Source organism: Astatotilapia calliptera, chromosome 6 (genome assembly GCF_964374335.1).
Source record: "Astatotilapia calliptera chromosome 6, fAstCal68.1, whole genome shotgun sequence".
NCBI lineage: Eukaryota > Metazoa > Chordata > Actinopteri > Cichliformes > Cichlidae > Astatotilapia > Astatotilapia calliptera.
In genome coordinates this window covers 5,459,296-5,478,817 of record NC_137427.1, presented here as the reverse complement: position 1 = coordinate 5,478,817, position 19,522 = coordinate 5,459,296, and the positions used below count along the sequence as shown (strand labels likewise).

At 40.6% G+C, this 19,522-nt stretch overlaps 2 protein-coding genes across 4 annotated transcripts in view; both read left to right on the top strand.

The window, feature by feature from the left end:
* The window catches only part of frmpd1a (FERM and PDZ domain containing 1a), a 54,361-nt gene extending 48,331 nt beyond the window's left edge, over positions 1-6,030 (top strand). Inside the window, exon 16 of the mRNA XM_026169863.2 lies at positions 818-6,030. Coding sequence (XP_026025648.2) covers positions 818-4,227 — 3,410 coding nt within the window. The 3' untranslated portion in view covers positions 4,228-6,030. The remainder of the gene's footprint in view (positions 1-817) is intronic.
* A 3,492-nt stretch (positions 6,031-9,522) lies between these two features.
* LOC113023645 (multidrug and toxin extrusion protein 1-like) lies at positions 9,523-19,522 on the top strand. Of its 3 annotated transcripts, none has more exons than XR_003272599.2 (16): positions 9,524-10,415; positions 11,928-12,029; positions 12,145-12,213; positions 12,330-12,478; positions 12,816-12,858; positions 13,396-13,440; positions 13,530-13,627; positions 14,172-14,269; positions 14,373-14,554; positions 15,369-15,477; positions 15,659-15,734; positions 17,430-17,499; positions 17,573-17,701; positions 17,822-17,916; positions 18,005-18,068; positions 18,169-18,245. XR_003272599.2 is itself a non-coding variant. In XM_026169859.2 (16 exons), the coding sequence occupies exons 1-16, from the start codon at positions 10,245-10,247 to the stop codon at positions 18,408-18,410; spliced, it is 1,746 nt and encodes a 581-aa protein (XP_026025644.1). In that variant the 5' UTR covers positions 9,526-10,244; the 3' UTR covers positions 18,411-19,522. The 3 variants fall into 3 exon arrangements, 2 of the variants coding, with proteins under 2 accessions (XP_080158803.1, XP_026025644.1); XM_026169859.2 differs by having other exon boundaries at positions 9,526-10,415; positions 17,573-17,705; positions 18,169-19,522; XM_080302677.1 differs by lacking the exons at positions 18,005-18,068; positions 18,169-18,245 and having other exon boundaries at positions 9,523-10,415; positions 17,822-17,998.

Sequence of the window (19,522 nt, the reverse complement as noted above, 5' to 3'; positions counted from 1 at the left end):
CCGATTACTTTCCAAAGGCAAAGAATTACAGGGGATTATTATTGGAAAAAAAGTACCAAAGTGAATATAATCTTCTATAACTGCATGTTTTCTCCACACCCCATTAATATTCGGAAGACACCATCTTATTTATCTTATAATCTTTTGGTGGATGATCCAGCTTTGACTAGCTATAAAAGTTAGATTTCACTCTATTGACTCATCTATTAATCTAATACATAATTTGGACCTATATAAACATGTCAATGGAAGAACTATTTTAAATATAATTCATGAATAATGCTTATGTACTTTTCCTTTACATTGTTTAATGTTTTTGTTCTACATTTGACATGTAATGTTATGTTTTACCTCTACTCCCATGAAGGAAAAAGCTTAAACTGCTCCAATTTACGGGATTTTTTGTTTTAATTTGATTTGATATAAAAAGCAAGCTTATTTCAGAGAGGATGAGCTGATGGGCTACTCAAGGCCCCCTCTACTCTAGTAGAGTACAATAAAAATATGACACTGGAAATGAGCTGAATATATCCCCTTTAAGTAGAGTGTCCATCTACCACCACATTAGCTACTAACAGCAAACATTGGAGCAAAACTAATACAAAAAATTGCAGACAAATAGTTTAATGGCAACTGCTGTGCAAAACGAAAAACTAACCTTAAAGGAAAAAGTGATGCAAAACCTGTAATTTTCATTGAATGTACATTTATGGCCTATTTTGTGTGTCTGTGCACTGCACACAGAAGAATATAAATTTTGTTGTGATATTTGTTCTGCTTTAAACACAAAAGCTGAAATTTTTGTGCTATCTTGCAGACATTTGCACAGAGATGAAGCTGGACTTCCTCAGCACACTGAGCCTCAGTGATATCAGAGTCTCTGTGCCGGACACAGACAAAGTTAGAGAAGCAGAAGATGATAGAAAATGGAGAGAGGAAGAAGGAGGAGGCAGAGAAACTTTGTTCCAGCTCAGGAAAAGATCGAAGAAGCGGCGTTCCTTCATGGAAACCGATTACACGTCCAGGGTGTCGTATCCAGAGCCAGATCCAGAGTCAAAGCAGGCCCTGGCTTCCAAGCGATGTCATAAAAAACATTTGGGAGAAGTCAGCGATGCCCAGATCCTCAGTTCAGATCCTGAACCTTCAGAGCAAACCAAGAATCCTAGCCCCACTGTCTCCTCACTTACTCACTCTGAAGGGGAACCTGCTCAGCTTGAGTCAAAGCCCATTCTGTTAACACTCTGCTCGCGTGCACCAGGTTTTGGTTCTCTTGATCAGCCTAGAGACCCAAAGCCTGCTCCCAAAACCAGGAAACAGGAAATGGAGATGGAACCTGACGCAATGGAGTCCAAATCGGTCACCGATCTGGTGAAATCAGTGTCTCCAACCATCACTGTTGTCCGCTGCCGTGTGGATCCAGACGGAAAGGAGAGTGCCGATCGGAGGGGTGACGGAAAGGAGGAAGGGGAGGGACAGGAGCAGGATAGGGAAGGGAAAGAGGAAGGGAAGCCGGAGTCAGCAGCTTTGACAGGGAATGGACCGTTCACTAGTCATATGTTTTTGCAAGAAATCACTAAACAGAAGATTAAAGAGGAGGAAGAGAAGAAAGAGGGAGTGGGAGCATACTCGTCTAGCTTAAAGAGACCACTTGTGGGTGTGCAGGCGCCACCAGAAATCCACATACTGTCTACATGTTTACCAGACGGGAATAAAAAGGGCAGTAACGGCCTTTTGGTGTCCAGTTTGATTGAACCAGAGATGAGAGATGCAGAGGAATACATGCTTAAAGGCCCCTCATATTCACCACCACCACCCCCACCTTCATCCCCTCTACCCTCAGTACCAGTCCTTCACAAATCCCAGAGTGGCTGTCTAGTGAAGGAGGAAGAGGGCAGCGAGTACATGGAAATCCAAAACAAAATTACAGCTTCAGATTATATGGAACACAATCCCAAGACAAGCAATGACAAAGAACAGGCACACGTAAAAGTCACAAGCGTTAACGACGATGATGCCATCGGGGCTCTGACCATAAGCGATGAAGTTACAGACAGCACCACTTCTGACAATGTTTTTGATGATGATGATGATGATGAAGTGAGTAATTCACTGAGTGACAGGAGAGATGACAGGACTAAAGCTACAAAGTGTAGAGCTAAATCAGCAGGTCAAAGCGAGTCACAAATCAAGTCTCGCACAAGAATTCATTCTGATTATACTCGTGCTATAAACTCAATTACAGCAAAGCTCGGAGCTGCAACAAGCGCCACGTCTCCTACTTTTAATTCAGGTGTTGGATTGAAAAGCGAGATCACATTTCTCAGTGCTTTAAATCAAACTGTGGATAAACCCAGAAGTGAAACCCAAAGTGCTGAAGATAAAGAAAGTTTAGTTAGTTCTAAGTTAGAAAAAACTAGCATGGCTACAATCACCGATCTCGCTAAACAACCTACTTCTCCGACTCATTTCCTCTTCCAAACCTGTTCCCCTGCCATCATGGGCCGATTATCTGCATCAACGCTTAGGGGGAAGATTCAACAGCTGCCTCTTTATTTATCACGATCTCAAGAGTCTCTCAGTCAACCCGGGATTGGGAACGTGGCCCAGAGTCCTGCTGAGGACAACACCAAGGAAGAAGCAGAGGTCACCATTAAAGTAACAGACGTTAATGATGTCAAACAAAATGGCAACACTGCGGAGTCTGTAGAGTCAGATGATTCGGATACAACGGTCACAGGATCAGAGGTGGACGGGGAGTTTTTTGTAGAGCTAACATCAGCAAAGAGTTTTAATTCAGGGACAGAGGTGAAGGAGGAGGTCAGCTCTGACCTGCCTGTTCAGACTGAGCCTAAGCCCCAACATCGAAATTTGTTGTACTCTGGATCTGATAAGGACACACCAGGACCAATAACAGAGCCCCCAGCCTCCATAGTGAGCCAACTCCAAAGAGATGCCGCAGGTTTAAAGATGGACACTCCTGGTCCCATAAAAGACTCTCCAGAACCAAACTCCAAAGTCACAAGTCCAGATGCAGACGTACCAGGTTATAAAATAACCAATCGATCACCTTCCATCCCTCCTGCAATCGTGGTGACCACAGAGAATCTAAATGGGCCCAGGCTTCCTTTTCAGCCACAGAAAATAAGAAGGACAAGTAGCGACAGGCCTTTAATGGATCTTTGTAGACCTTCAGAGAAAGTTTCAGGCTCACCAAAAACACCTCCTTCAGGCTGCAGAGTATTCACTATCTGTGAGGATCCAACAGAGACAAAGGCCCAGGCCGAGGTGGTGTCTGCTCCACCTCTGAAGTCAGAGTTTGGATGTGGTTCTGTGCTATCTTCTGGATGCGAGTCGATCGTAGAGGGGGTGCAGGTGCCACTGGATGCTTGTGGTTGCCCAGCTGTTTACACAAACTGCTTCGGCAGCGAGGACAGCTTCGATGATGAGCTGACGGTCTACGAGTTCTCCTGCCGCACACAGAGCAGCGGAGTAACGCAGACTTCTGGGGCAGGTCTTCCTCTAATGAGCTCTTCCCCTGTTCCCTCCTTTCTTTCCCCTACGTCCTCCCATTCCCCCTCTTTTCCTCGTTCCATTCTTTTCTCCTCTTCTACCTCTGAGCTCAGCCCTCTCCTCTCGCCTCTCTCCGACACCTCTGACCCTTTCACTTCTCAAACGCACAAGGACACCATGAGTCGGCTGGGTCAGCAGCGCTACCCAGAACCTCCCACGGGTTTCCAAGTACTCCGCTTAGATGTAGACCAGCTTCTTTCCATTCTAGAAAGTAGCAATGCTGACCGATCTGTAGGAGGACACAGAGCTCGTCACCCAAGAGAAACGTGCCCTGCTCACTTTACAGAGAACAAAAGGGTGCTCCAGATGGAAGCACGGCGGCTGATGTCAGGCTGCCAAAAGGTGGTGGGGATCGGACAGAGCCCAGAGGAGATGCTTCACTCTCTGGCCAACAGTTTCCGGACCCTGGTGGAGCTGGCAGGCGTGTGCCTCTGGTTTTCTGGGTGCGACAGGTGCGACCGGAGGAACGCAGAGGCCGTCGCAGGTCTGGCAGATGTGGCCCGCTCATTCAGGGACTTCTGCCTGGCAGCGGAGCGTGCCAGCAGCAAACGCAGCTGCCAGGACCTGAGCACCAAGCTGCTAGCCAAACAGTGCACAGCACTCACCGCCTCAGTCTTCTGCCTCACTCAGCTGTTCCGCACCCTAACTGCACTCTGAGGCGACCACAGCCCTTCGAGAAATTACCTTCAGCCTTGCGACCTGTGGCGTTCAACTCCACATCCGTGAGGTCACCAGTGAGCTCACAGCTGCTGTAGGTGTGGATAAGTGTGACCTGGGACTCTTGGCTTGCGGTGCTGTTCCTAGGAAGCTCAAAAAACTGGGGCCGGTTAACAGTTTTTTTTCTGGTTATCAAGGCAGAGATTGCCGAGGCGCATGTGGTGACTGACTAGCTGTGCACGTACTGTACCAAACAAACCAGATGGATAGCCAAGAGCCAGACTGTAGAGTGCTGCAAGCTTGCATTCCAATATCAAAGCTGATGTACTTGAATGTATTCTATGTTATTATCTGTTTGTTTATTTATTGATTGGTTTATTTAATGAGATACTGCAGTTTGGAAGAAAGGAATGTCAAGGAATAAATATGGAAATGTTTACAGTCATAGACAGAGGAGCAGTGGTGTGTCAAAGTAGTGGGCCTTTTTCACACATGCACAAGCACACATGTAATCGATTCAGAGTAACTCTGACTCATCCATTCATACACTGGCCTTTTATTCAACAGACTGACCATTTTAACTCTTCTGATCATCTGACTGCAGTTTACGGATTCTTATATACTGTATCTTAATAGGACGTCAGTGAAGACTTTTTCTGAATGTTAATGTTTACAAAACCAAAAACTAGTGTGGGACATGATTTGATGATTTCAAGCCTGAAGCCATTTGCTGTTTTATAAACCTAGTAGTGGAATGCTCATGTATGCGCGTTGCAGGATTTTATGAAACGGCACATTGAGTTTTTTGTCCTTTTACACCAACATTTGATAGGATCTGTGGAAACGTCAAAGATTCTCAACATTTTCTTTCATTTATTTTCTCTTTGACTGAAACCTTCCAGTGCATGGTGACGTTACCATTACAGCTCCTTGCATTTATTTCCATATATTAATTTATTTTTGTATATTCCACAACAGTCCGCAGGCTACAGAAGATACTTATCAATAGGTATTTATGGTGTGTGACAGTTCTTGAGTTTCTGATTGCTTTCAAGATTATAAAAACCATCACACCTCTGCTTGAGTTCTGAGGATGAAGAAAAACGACTGTCCCTTATACTAAGTGCATTATTATGAATTTCCCAGTATGACTACAAGTACTACTTGACCAGTGACATAACTTGGCCACAGAATGCAGTATTGTTAGCTTTTTCAGCCTTTGACACATTATGTAGGCCGGTCAGACCCAGTGATTGGTTCACAGCCTCTTCTTAGTTTTCTTTAAAATTTGACACGAAAATTATGTAAAACGCTGATTTGTGGATAAGCTGCTGTATGGCAGCATTTTCACTGGGAATGTTTAACAGTTAAAAGGCTCGACACACAAGACCTGCATGTTCACTGCAGAAATAACCATCAAAACTCGTTTCACCACTTCAGTTCAGGGGATACAGTAAACTGCAAACGGTGTTTCTTTTTATGATAGCAGCCAAAACGCTTTTATTCACATTACTGTTTTGTTTCATTAGGTTCCAATAAGATATTTTCCTGTATTATTTTTTCCAGTTTGCAGAGAAGAATGGGTTTAGTTTTACCATTATCTCCGTGTGGACGTTTCCCTAAAAGTAATGATGGAAAACCTTTTTTTTTTTAAGTCCTCTGTGCTCACGAAGCATGCTGTTATAATCCATAAAATGCATTGTTATCTCTTCAGGGATTTTATCTGTGAATGACGGATAGATGAAGTCTGTGCTTGCTTTGTAATGCTCAATTCCCACCATTAAAAACTATGTTATGATCTTTTCATGATTCCTTTTATTGTTCATCCAATATCATCTTTGCTGAGTCAGACAGACAATGCAACAGGGGTGCAAACTCTGAGAAGGCGAGGGTGTCCAGATCAGCTTTCTCTCTCGTCCTCCTCAATGCAATATTAGAAGGATACATTTATGATACTAAATATTAGTAATAAGCACTGGCAGCTCTTGTGGTAAGAAAACCAACTTTTGAAGATGAAAAAAGTGGACTCCCCCCTCCTGTGGGTCACAGTGGTTTGGTCCACTCTATATCCTTAATCAAAAAGGTGACGTTAGAACAAGGGACAGTATTTACATTCACCACTCAACAGATTAAAACGGTTATAACTATTCTGCATTTTTTTTTCTTGGCTGCATTACTTCAAAGTTGAATCTTGTATATTATAGTGTGACCATATTGTTAAGATGCAGCTGCTTAATTCATGTTTCTATATCAGGAAAGAGGAACAGCTGAACATAATCAACACAAACAAAGATAATAAAGAAGAGGGAAAAACAGAAAGTTGAACTAAACTGGGAAAATAATAAAATTAGGGAAAAATCAATCGTCATAGTTCAGTGTGCACATATGAAAGAGACTGGAGATGCTGTGGCATCTGTCACATGTGCTCAGAGTGAACCTGCTCTCATCTGTGACGACAACAAGGCGCCAGTGGCAGTCCTGCCAGTTCTGATGTTCTCTGGCGAATGTCAGTTGATCTGTACCGTGCTGGGCTGTGAGCACGTCCCTCTGAAGCAGGGATGGCAATTATATTTCCCAAGAGTCCACATGAGAAACTGGGATTGTTGTGGAGGGCCCCATGTTGAGTCCTGATTTCTCATACAGCCTCTTGGGGAAATTAATTCCCCGCCCATGCTCTGATTCCATGCTCACAGATTCTGTTTCTAACATTTCCACCAAATACATGCACATGGGTTCTCACTGGAGGTCATTCTGTGGGACCCTCGTAATCATCTTCCTCTTCCTTCTTGAACAGAGGAGTAAATACTGGGCCTGCTGCTGGACTGATGCCCTCTACACACATGTGATGGCTTATCTCTGACGCTGTGCTGGGTGCTGGGCTAGCTGAATACACCATCTCAAGCTACAAAGACACTTTAAAAAAAAGCAAATCTGAAAAAAAGACTTTAATTTTCACCACAGCAGGTAAAAATGGATCCACAGTGGTCTGACTGACATCACTGAAGTTTAACTGACTTTGTGTTATAGGATACTGTGATGATTACATGTTGTCCTAACCTCTTTTTTTAAACAGGTGTACAATATATTTGAAAGGCAAAAGACAATAAAATCATGTGACTAAAAATCTAAAGGTTTTCCAAAAGGAAGTACTGAGAGATTTCACCCTGCAGACGCTTAATTCTGTCATTTCGGTTTTCTCTGTCACATCACATTTTTCAGGCTTTGCGGTCAGCAGCGACACAGCTGGTGGCATTAAATAGTTTTAGCACTAGAGGGCGGCAGTGCCACCTGATACTGTGTCAGCGCCTCAGGCACGAAGGCATGAGCAGAAACTAAACAAGCTGCTGCGTTTCTTGAGACTTCCCTGAGATTTTTTAAACCCAAATAAACAGAAGTTTAACAATTCTACAAACCTGCTGATAGAGATCATGTGACATGATTGAAAAGACCACATCTACTGCTGTAGTCACCTTAGTCATCAAATCATATGTTGTCTTAACCAGGGGCGATTTTAGCCTATTTTTGGGGGTGCTTCAGCAGCGCCCTTGCTGCCAGAGCGATGGTGGCTGAGCGGAGGTGGAAGTGCCTGGCTTAAAACAGGACATATTAACTGCATTTAACCTTCAGTTAGACAGATTTGCCAACCTCAAGGTGACACGGTGTCTCCATTTTTCTAATATTTTAATAATATTTTGTACATTTCAAGGACTCTTCTATTTTTGGAGTGTATTTTTATGTATCTGTATTATGTTATACATACACTTTAAAAGTGCATCTCTGTCCAAAAAATGCACTCAGTTTACTTTTTACTCACTATGAGCATCATTCATTATTCTCCCGCAGTAATTAACGTTAGGATATGTATTTTTTTTTTTAAATTCCAATACATTTTTCTTTTGCTGTAGTAGTCTTTAGCAGCATTTAAATAACCTTTATCAGATTTGATGGTTTTGTTACAGACTTTTCAAAAAAGTGTTTTGCTTTTCTTTCACAAATGTGGGGATTAAATTGTGTTAAAGTGTACAAAACAGTGATGTCATGTTTTGTGACGAGGACCCAGGCACAGAGAGACTTGATGAATTTAAGAATCTTATGATTTAATAAAGAAATTCGCAGACTTGCACAGAGAGGGTAAAATTATGATGACTGATAATGGAGATGAAGACAACAGATGATGACAGGGAGGAACAGGGGTTTAAATGCACCAAGGAGACAGTCAGAGGGAACTCGGGACAACTGGAGACATTTAAGGATGCAGGGACTGACAGAGACAGGGAAGAAGTCTCATCGTGACGAGTAAAGTTTACCTTGCCTGGACGGGCAGCTCTCTGGGTGCTCAGCACCCCCAAGTCTCTGATCCTAGAATCGCCCCTGGTCTTAACCCTATTTATCACAATGACAAAAAAATAACCAAACACTACTTAATTTATTGATTTGATTTTCGGCAAGCTAAGCTGCTTTTTGTGCACTCAGTCATGTTGCCAGTTAACTTGTTTAGTATCACTTACTTTTCCAGCGTTTTGCGTGCCATCCCAACTTTTCGGGGGGACTTATTCTTGTCTCAAACATGTTGTCAATTCCAAAATGAGCCAATATATATCATGAAATGGTAAAACATCTCAGTTTAAACAATTTTCAAACAGTTTTCTGTAAATAAAATATGAATAAAGTGAAATATTGTTTATATTTTACACAGAGTTCCAGCGTCTTTGGAACTGGGCTTTGGTCTGGATCCTTAATACAGAGGAAACTTAACTTCGAACAGAGTTTTGGATGATGTTTGGTTGCTCCTACCATGAAGAACAAATAATGTATGTAGCTCATCCTGTACCATTCAACTTATATCTGTCTTACTTCTGTGCAGACTACCTTTATGTACCAGCTGCAAGAGCAGTGTCTTTTGAAATCATTTGCTAAATGGTAAATGGCCTGTGTTTGTATAGCGCTTTACTTAGTATCTAAGGACCCCAAAGCGATTACTGTCTGCTAATGCATAGCCTCTGATGTGAAATCCAATAATAGCCCAATTGAAGTGTTTGGATCTCTGCTGATGTTTATAGTGATATGTTTGACACTTAAAATTCTGTGCTATATAAGCAACAATGAAAACGTGATTATGTATTTCTTTAAGTATTTTAAACAAAATTATCTCATTTGAATCTTTGCTGTGGCACAGCATAGAGAAGTAAACGTGCAGGGTGCAACACACATACAGGGTTCTTTCTGCATTACATCAAAAGGAAGCCAAGAGGACATTGATGGGTGTGTGTGTGTGTGTGTGTGTGTGTGTGTGTGTGTGTGTGTGTGTGTGTGTGTGTGTGTGTGTGTGTGTGTGAGAGAGAGAGAGAGAGAGAGAGAGCTGAGATCTTTAGTCAGCAGGCTGTTAAAATGACATTCACACACTTTTTCCATCAGCTTTGATACAATTGTTTTCATAGTATTCCGATTAAAATCCTTCATACGTCAATCAGCAGTTTCCCAGTTTGTTTGTTGTTGTTGTTTGTTTGTTTTTTGTCTCCATACATGTCTGCAGATATCTCCATGAAAATGGAACAGCTGTCTTTACAGTATGACAAGCCTTTTTTTTTTTTTACATTCTTCAGGACCATATTCGGCATTGGTCTCGTGATTCTGCTCGTGAGCGTGACGTGGCTGCAATGAAAGCAGAGGAAGACGATGTGGAATAATCTCACAAAAAGCCTGCCCGTATTTTTTTAAAATAAACTCCAAAACATAAATCACACACTGTTGTTTTGAAGACGTTTTTGTTTTAGCTTTGTTTGTTTGTTTTTGTAATAAAACACACTCATGTTTATCGTCAACAGCGTTTCCTAGACATTTACGTCACATATCGCGTCACGTTTCAGTGGAAGCACGAGGGGATTTCAGTGGATTTCTCCGCGTGGATCAAGCTGTGGGATATCTGCTGTGCCTGACATGTGTCCGTGACTGCAGGGGACGAGGCCGTAAATGGTGTCTGGGATCCAAGTCGGTTTAGAGCGTTTCGTTTCCTGGTCATGGAAGGTCTAGAACCGGTTACCGATTATTTAAGGGAAGTGAACGGACACTTGAATGAACTTCAGAGCTCCGGTGAAGGATGCTCTCCTTGCCGTAAGAGCACCCGTTGTTTGATCCCGCCGGTGTACTGGAATGAGCTGCTACAGCTTGTTAAACTGGCAGGACCGGTGGTAAGACGCATTATTGAGGCACTGAAAAATTATTTATTCCCAACAGTAAAGATGAAATTTTAAAAACCTGCTTCAGTTTAAGCTAGTTCTGACCTGAGTGCAACTCCTGTAACAGTCTCGCAAATAAGACCTTTCCAATCTGGTTATGAAATGAAAAGTCAACACTCGGACATAAAGTCTTATTTTTTATTTTTTTTTGCTTACTGAATGTTAAATCTTTTATAGCCTTCTGACATTCAGGCCTGAGTTACAACATGCTGCATACTGTTTAATGCTTTGATTCCACATAGCTGTATTAAAAATCAGCATTATAACTAGACTGTTGCACGTTTTACTAATTGAATGTGTTAAATCTGTTTATCAGAAAGTGGCAGGATCCTGCACGACAGAAGATAAAACACTAAAAATAGAAACTTTAACAAAATAATTTAAATTAAGTTAAATATCTCAATAAGAGACAAAGTGATGAAAATTATAAAATTCAAAAAGGTATATAAAAAAAAAAAATACACATGCCTGCTTATTTCCCCTTAAATGATGCCACATTTCTGGGTGGTGCCCATCAAAAACTTAACAGCTTATTCTGCTATTGACTCGTGTTTTGAGTTTCTGGTACTCTAGATGCTGACAATCGGGTGCCTGATTGAAGCCTGATTGAAGCCTGATTGGCAGCAGCTGTGAGGGGACAGTTGGTGTCTGCTCCAAGCCGGCCATGTTTGACTGATCTGGATAGGACCTGTGCCTTGAAGGGCAAATTCAAGCTGGTGGTCTGCAGAATCAGGTTGCAGAATTATTTAGAGTGAGCCCTAGTACCATCTCCAATATAACGGGGAATGGTATAAGAACGGTCATAGCGAAGCATTGCGACAATAAAGAAAAGATCCACTGAACACATTTCTTTGCTTTTTATGCAGTTTATTTATTGTAGTGGTTTACACATTACAGGCTAAAAGCCTAACAGGCTAAAGAGACACAAATCTGCCCTCTTTGGTGACCTGTTGTGAACAAGTTAGGAAAGTTAAAAAAAAAAAAAAAAAAATTAAACATCAGTCTGAAAATTGATAGTTTTTCAAGTTTCAGGCCAGCAGCATCAGCATGTTATTTTTCATATGTAAAAATGTATAACACTGTTTTAAAACACACACTTGGTCATTTAAACACTAACCATAAACAAACACACTTGTACAGTCATACTTGCGTACTTTATTGAAGCACAGAAAGAAAATTTCATGTCACAACATTTTAACAGTTCTAAATTAAATTCTTGGCTCAAATAATCTTGGTTTGTCCTTACGTCGGTATTAAATGATGAATTTGACTTCTGGTGCCTTCCTAGAAGCCTGATCTGTGCGTTTAAAAATATATGATGTTAAAAAAGACTGCAAGAAGTTTAGAAGCGAGTATATCATGAGCTATTTCTGACTAATGAAAATTCTAATGAAACAGTTCTTCCTTATTTATTTATTTATGATCTGCTGGATAATAATGATGCGTTTGATTTTGTTTTCCCAGCTCATTTCTCAGCTGATGGTCTACATGATCAGTACAGTCAGTATGGTGTTCTGTGGTCACATGGGGAGAACTGAGCTTGCAGGAGTGTCACTAGCAGCTGCGGTAAGGAGACGCACGTGAGGCGTACATCAGCTCTTTTCTGTCGCTGCCTTCTGTAAGTCTTCATTTGGATTCTGAACACATGCTTTTTTAAATGAATGTATCTATTTATTTGCAGGTGGTTAACGTCAGTGGTATTTCTGTTGGCACTGGTTTATCAGCAACTTGTGATACCCTGATATCTCAGGTTGGGGCCTATGTTTTTTAAACAACTTAACAAGGAGATTGTGGTATCAAGTTTGTTTTCCTGAACTGTTACTTTGTCATGTGATCAGTAAGTCTTTGTCTGAATGTTTCATGCAGACGTATGGGAGCGGTAACTTGAAGCGAGTCGGTGTGATTCTCCAGAGGGGAGTTCTGATTCTGCTGCTGGCCTGTTTCCCCTGCTGGGCCGTCCTCATCAACACTGAGCCCCTCTTACTCGCAGTGGAACAGAGTCCGGAGGTCGCCAGGTAAGTTCAACAGGAACAGCTAGAGCAGAATTAGACAAATTCATAATTATCATCTGTAAATGCACAATATATACTTTAAGTCAAAATCTGCACTACAGTAGAAGTAAAGCAGATGTGGTAGATCAAAAGATTTGCGACATTAATGTGCAGCTGACAAATCTGCAGCAACTCTGCAGGTCTTGCATGTCAAAATGTCTGAGAAATGTTTCAAGCACCTTTTTGAATTTAGGCCATAAAGAATCAAATCAGTTTTGTAGGCAAAGAGCACTTGTAATCACACCTGCATTGTAGATATGTAGTTTTTTTCACACATTGTGTTTGTCTCTCTGGCCTGAAGTCTCGCCCAGATGTATGTGAAAATCTTCATGCCTGCTCTCCCGGTGAGTTTGATGCATTCAGTTTTCCCTCATGATCCTGTGTGTGAACGCACAAGCTAATGGTGGAAGCTATCAGTAAAATCAGAGAATGTCTAAAAGGGAGAACACCCACTCTGAGCACTTCCTGTTTCGTAAGGGACACTTGCGAAATCATCCAAAATGAACCGGGCCTTAGGGAGGTGAACCACAAAAATGGAACTCTATTTTTTTTTTAAATGAGCTGTCTCAACGATCCACACAAGATTTGCCTTACTGTTGAACCCATGACATACATGAAACAAACGTAAAATAAAATATGTCAACAATATTAGTCAAACAGAACATAAGTTGCAGTTTACTGATCTTATATCACCTCCTTGATTGTATGTATCAGTTTTAAAATTTTAATAGCTATCCAATTAAAGTTTTTAAACACATTACAAAGTAACAATATACAAAGTTCTTAGAAACAATAGTTACAATCGGCAATCATACAAGAATCAACAGATGTGTTCAAAGACAAAAAAATGTTCAAACTTTTTGTCTGTTTTCTATCTCCAGGCTGCTTTTATGTACCAACTGCTTGGGAAGTATCTACAAAATCAGGTCCAGTATCCTAACATAAGACATGTATGACATTCATGACATGTAACAAAGTTAAGTTTAAATGGAAAACGTTTTGCTCTTCGTTACAGGGAATTATGTGGCCTCAGGTTATAACTGGAGCAATTGGAAATGTCTTCAATGTTGTCATCAACTACGTCTTCCTCTATCCCCTGGAGCTGGGTGTTGCGTGAGTTTTTTTTGTTTGTTTTTTGTTTTAATCACTTTTGAATGATAAGTGGTTAGAAAGGTGCAGATATGTGTCTTTAAGTGTTTCACGGGAATGGTGTGTTAAAACTTTAAAACAAAAACAAAAAAACAATTATTTAGTGATTTAGATTTTGAACCTGAGAGTCCATCACATAGTTCCAGTGGCACATCTGGACATTTCTTAGATTAGCAAAGACAGTGAAGTATAACTGTGCTCAAAACTGTAAACCTATTGATTCTGATAGATCCCTGACTTTTACTCAGGTATACTTACAGTATAGAATCCTTCCAGTTGATCTAATCTGGCAAAACCATAAAATCATAAAAAAAAAAATGTGCAGGAGAAGAAAAAACTCAAAGCAATTATGAAATGTTATTTTAAGACTGTCTAATTTAACTGCTTTTGTGGACGCTTTGTACATGTTTTAATCTTGATATTTTCCATTCATACTGTGTCGTTATATTTCTTAATAAGTGCCTACTTCTATTTTTGGTCACTTCTTCTGCTCATGGTACTACTGAAGTGGATCTGCAGCAGCCAATGCCATGTCACAGTATTTGCTGGCTTTGTTCCTATGTGCTTACATCTGCTGGAAGGGTCTACACAAAGCCACATGGGGAGGTCAGTTTTCTTGACCACAGCGTGATCTTCGAGTGAATGTTTAAAAAGCTGGCCGTCTTTTAATGGTGTTTGTTTTGTTTTTTTCTTCAAACTTCTGCTGCAGGTTGGACGCTTGACTGTCTGCAAGAGTGGGGTCTCTTCATCAAGCTGGCTATTCCCAGTATGCTCATGATTTGCTTGTCCTGGTGGATATTTGAAATCGGAGGATTCCTGGCTGGTGTGATAAGTGAGGTTGAGCTGGGAGCTCAGTCCATAGCATACCAACTCTGCATTGTAGCGTATATGGTAACTTTTTTTCATTTTTACCTTTCCTGTTTTTGGAGAGACTATTTCATCCATCCATTTATTTTCTATTGTTTTCATGAAACAGTGAAATTAATAACCTTAATAACCCCATTAATAACCTTTTAAATTAATCTTAGCTATAAAAATGCTTTAAAATATCTTAATAATCCTTCATAAGAACATATTTTATAAAAAGATTATAACAAAAAAATCTTTGTATAATCTATACTTGAGAAGAAGGACTTTGATCCCTTTAAGCATGACCACCATACAACTCTGTATTCCTGATGAATAAAGGACAATGAATGTGGGATTGTAAAATCAGTGACTGTTCACCTGCTGCATGGTTTACTTCCAGTTTGTGCAGCACACTGCACATGCTCATCAATGCTCACCACTCCAAGGGAACATTGTTGGATTATATGCAATGCAGCGCTGCAGCCCAGGAAAACTACCAGCCTTATTGGCAGTTTCCTTCTGTTCTTCTAATGAAGTTGGCAGTAGTTGCTTTGGTTTCTTTGTGTGTTTCTTCATGTGTGTGTGTGTTTGTGTTGTCTTCATCCTAATGGCAGTTTTATTTGAGCTTGTGCAAGTTTACACTACAACAAATCAGACTGGCTCTAGCATCTCTTGTTGTTTTCGTCTGTTTCTAATCTTTGTGCTAAGATAACGAGCTTCTAGCTCTACTTTTGAACTTATCATACCAATGTGGTAGTGGTGCCATGTCCCTTTAAACTAACTTTAATGAGATCATTTATTTTCATGAAATTCAATACTTCACATTATCACTGTGTAAATACATATCTTTTCACAGAGCCCACTGGGATTCTCTGTTGCTGCCAGTGTGAGAGTTGGAAATGCTCTTGGTGCAGGAAATCCAAAGCAGGCCGTGCTATCGTGCAAAGTCTCTATCATCTGTGCATGTAAGAAACGAGTAATCTTAAAAAGAAATAATTGAAAGCAAACGGCTGGTTACATGTGTTATCAACACGTATGCAAACAGTCCCTGAAAACACAGGTCGTGTCTTCACCTTCTCTCTTTGAAATTTCTACATGTGAGCTGTTCTCTCACGCTGTGCATTTTACTTTGTTTGTGCACCACAGTGGCAGTTGCCTGTTTGGTTGGGGCTTTCATCATCTCTACCAAGAACGTCATTGGCTACATTTTCACCTCCGAGCAGTGAGTGCACTCACAGACACACACTCAGTTTTACTTTGTTGCAGACACGTGGATGTCTAGCTGAGTCTGTGATGTTACACAAGTCCATTCAGACTATTATACATTATCTGTGGTCATCGTCTTCATGTTGATGCACAACGGTGATCTGTGACTGTTTAATGTTTAGCAGGTAGGTCCCTTTAACAAATCCTTCAGTTTATAGTTAGTGTTCATCCTGTGAGGCACCCAGACCCAGACTTCAAATACAGTGATGTGAAAACGTTTTTGCCTCCTTCCTCATTTCCTATTCTTTTTGTATATTTGTCACACTTAAATATCTCAGCTCATCAAACAAATTTAAGTGGTAGACAAAGATAACACAAACACAAAATGCAGTTTCTAAATGATGGTGTTTATTAAGGGGGAAAAATCCAAACCTACATGGTACTAAGTGGAAAAATTAATTGCCCTCTCCTGTTATAGCATAAATTAACTGTGGTGTATCACATCTTTGGTTTAATTCCTCTAGCAACACCCAGGCCTGATTACTCTCACACCTACTCTCAATCAAGAGATCACTTAAATACGACCTGCCTGACAAAGTGGCAGATATCATGCCGCGATCTAAGGAAATTCAGGAACAAATGAGAAACAAAGCAACTGAGATCTCTGTCTGAAATAGGCTATGAAGCCATTTCTGAAGCTGTGGGACTCCAGAGAACCACAGTGAGAGCCCTTATACATAAATGGCAAAAACATGGCACATTGGTGAACCTTTCCAGGAGTGGCCGGCCAACCAAAATTATCCCAAGAGCCCAGCAAAAAGTGTGGTGGCACAAAACACTAAATCTTCCTAATGTGTGAAGCACGGTGGAGGTGCTATTATGCTTCGAGGCTTGTTCTCTCGGGGGCCAGAGACCTTTTAAACAATTCCAACTTAATTAAAAGCAGATTTATAGGAGAATGTGACAGGGGTGAAGCATGAGCTGAATATTGTAAAGATGATGGCAAGATGATGACTGAAAGCATATAGGGGTTTTTGAAAATCCAAGTCAGAGTGCTGATTTTAACCCAACTGAAGCCAATCCTGTGGCATTCCCCGAAAATGACTGTTTAATTATAACAATTATTTATAAACTGGGAGACTTGACACAGTAGCCATCCTTGCAATTGTGGAAATCCTACAAGTGGTTCAAGTAAATGTCTGTAACTAGTTTTGAGATTCTTGCTCCAAAGGGAGATTCAACAATTTACTAAATGAAAGAGATCAGTTGCTTTTATGAGCAGTGTGAGTGGTTACTCGGTATATTCAATAAACACTCGAGACTGTCTATTTTTGGTTTTTTCAAATTGCCTTTATCATTAAGTACCTGGGCTCAACCATGAATAACTGGACCTTAGACGAAGATTGGACAATTTCAAGGAATCAAGGAAGGAAAACTAACACTTAATAATAAACTATATTGCCACTTTTTTTATTATGTTTAATGTTATGGTCTTACTAAATAATTAAGTCAAGCAGCTGAAGCACGCTCAATAAACTCCGCAGTGAGGAATAACAATGTCAGGTTCAAATGCAGTTTGACTGCTGCAGTTGAACTTGTTCCTTTTATTGGTTTGCTGACTAGAGATAGATGTTACATTGAAAGCATGAATATCAATTTAAAGTATGTTTCTAAAAACCCTTTTAAAGGTCTTATTTCTATATCTTTATAGAGACATCATTCAGAGGGTTGCTGATGTCATGCTTATATTTGGATTCATGCACATCTGTGATGCCATTGCGGTGAGAAATCATGCAGAATAACCATTCACAAAGCACGTGAGACATCCGCATGACCAGTGTTTGATACTTGCAGGGCGTGGCTGCAGGTGTTCTTAGAGGTGTGGGGAAACAGCTGATTGGTGCTTTGTGTAATTTTGTTGCATTCTACTTCATTGGCTTCCCCATTGGTGTGTCCCTGATGTTCGCAGCAAACATGGGGATTGTAGGTAAAACCAAACTGTGTGTGTGTGTGTGTGTGTGTGTGTGTGTGTGTTACTCTGTCTCAGAGGATTTGTTTAGCAGCTTTCAGGAACTTTTTTTTTTTTTTTTTGATCGGTGACAGGACTTTGGACAGGACTTGTCATTTGCCTCTTACTTCAGATGATATTTTACGTCACTTTTTTGTGCAAACTTGATTGGAAAAAGGCTTCAGAAGATGTGAGTAGCTACATCAGTTGCTTTAAGTTTAAAGCTTTCTTATTTGAAGCTAAAATGTACAATCAGTGTCTTTGATGTCTGTGATCAGGCTCTTGTGAGAGCAGGGGTTCACATCACAAAGGAAAATGCAACAGCTGAGCTGGAACACTCAGGTAAGAACTAGTAATAAGAAACAGTCTTGCTTTCAGGCTCGCATGAACGTTTTGGGTTAATCTCAAATACTCTCTCTCTCTAACTGCCCCAAACCTCTAGATTCACATCAGAGTCAGGCCCAGGTCAGTGGAGCTGAGTCTGCGTGTTTGAGTGCTGAGGGAGGAAACACAGACCCAACTGTAGCCAGTTCAGGCAGTAGAGCCTTCACCACCACCACAGTGGGAGATGTTCTGTCTGTACCACAGTTGGCTGTATGGCGTGGTTTGGCATTAATAATCATGATCATCATCCTTCTTGCTGGAATAATCATCAGTCACTTTCTAATGAAGCTGTTAAAATGATGGATTTTTGAGTGTCATAGGGCTGCTCATCAGCTTGACCATACTGAGAATCTACTCCAGTCTTCAGCTCTGTGCAGCTTCCAGAAACTCTTTGATTTCCTGGTCTGCAGCCCTCTCATATTTTCTTTACTGCACACCAAAAGAGCGGATGCTAACGTCAGGCCAAATTCACATTTAGAATTTCTTGTATCAGGTATCAAAACCCAAAGACTGTATACAAAAGATGGATGATGCTTTCAGGTCTGAAATGTGATACCTAAAGTGTGATACCTAAAGTGTCTTACATGTGCATTCTCTATAACAGACAGCAGCAAGCAATTCTTCTGCTTGTTCTGCTTGCCCCAGTAAACATTTTCTCACCTGTGGCTCTGTCACAGGTGTTACATCTTATTAAATACAACATCATGTTCACTTAGGAAATTATGGTCCCATTAGCATCGCAAAGGAAAAAGGCAGTTATGCACTTCACTGTATGAGTATACAGTCTCACTTGGTTTCTTAGTGAGTCACCACTCAGTCCTTCTGTCAGTTTTCAAAACACGAAGATTGCAAAGGCTAAAATGTGAAGCTCTGAGTAACTTGTTTACTATCCAACAAGGGGCATCCAGCATCCAATTTTAGTATGCAGTCTATGAGGAAATCTGCTTCGTGAGTGAGTGAGCTAGCTAGCTAGCTAGCTCACTCACTAGCTAGCTATTAATTGTAAGCAAATGGAAAATGTGTATTTTCTGGGTGGAAACAAGGAACTTAAACGTCCACCAGTAACATTTTATGCCAGCATTTTTCACGAGAACAAACATTTCACTGCACAATGTCTTCTTATATCTTCCTTTTGCTTCAAAAGACCATACTATGGACTTTTTTTTTTTTTAAATAGATGTATCAGAGAGATCTTTATTTTCATGATCGGTTTAGGCTTTAAACGAATAGATGAAGGTCTGTTTAGTCAGTGTTGAGACTTTGCTGAACAAATACATTTTTGAGTCATCTGCCATTCTTTTCTATTTCCTCTGTTGTTTTGATGTTTTTGAGTTCCTTCTGTTGGAAATCTGAAAATAAAGAGTTTACTGTTTAATAGTGAAGCATTAAACAATCACAAACTTGTAGCCATA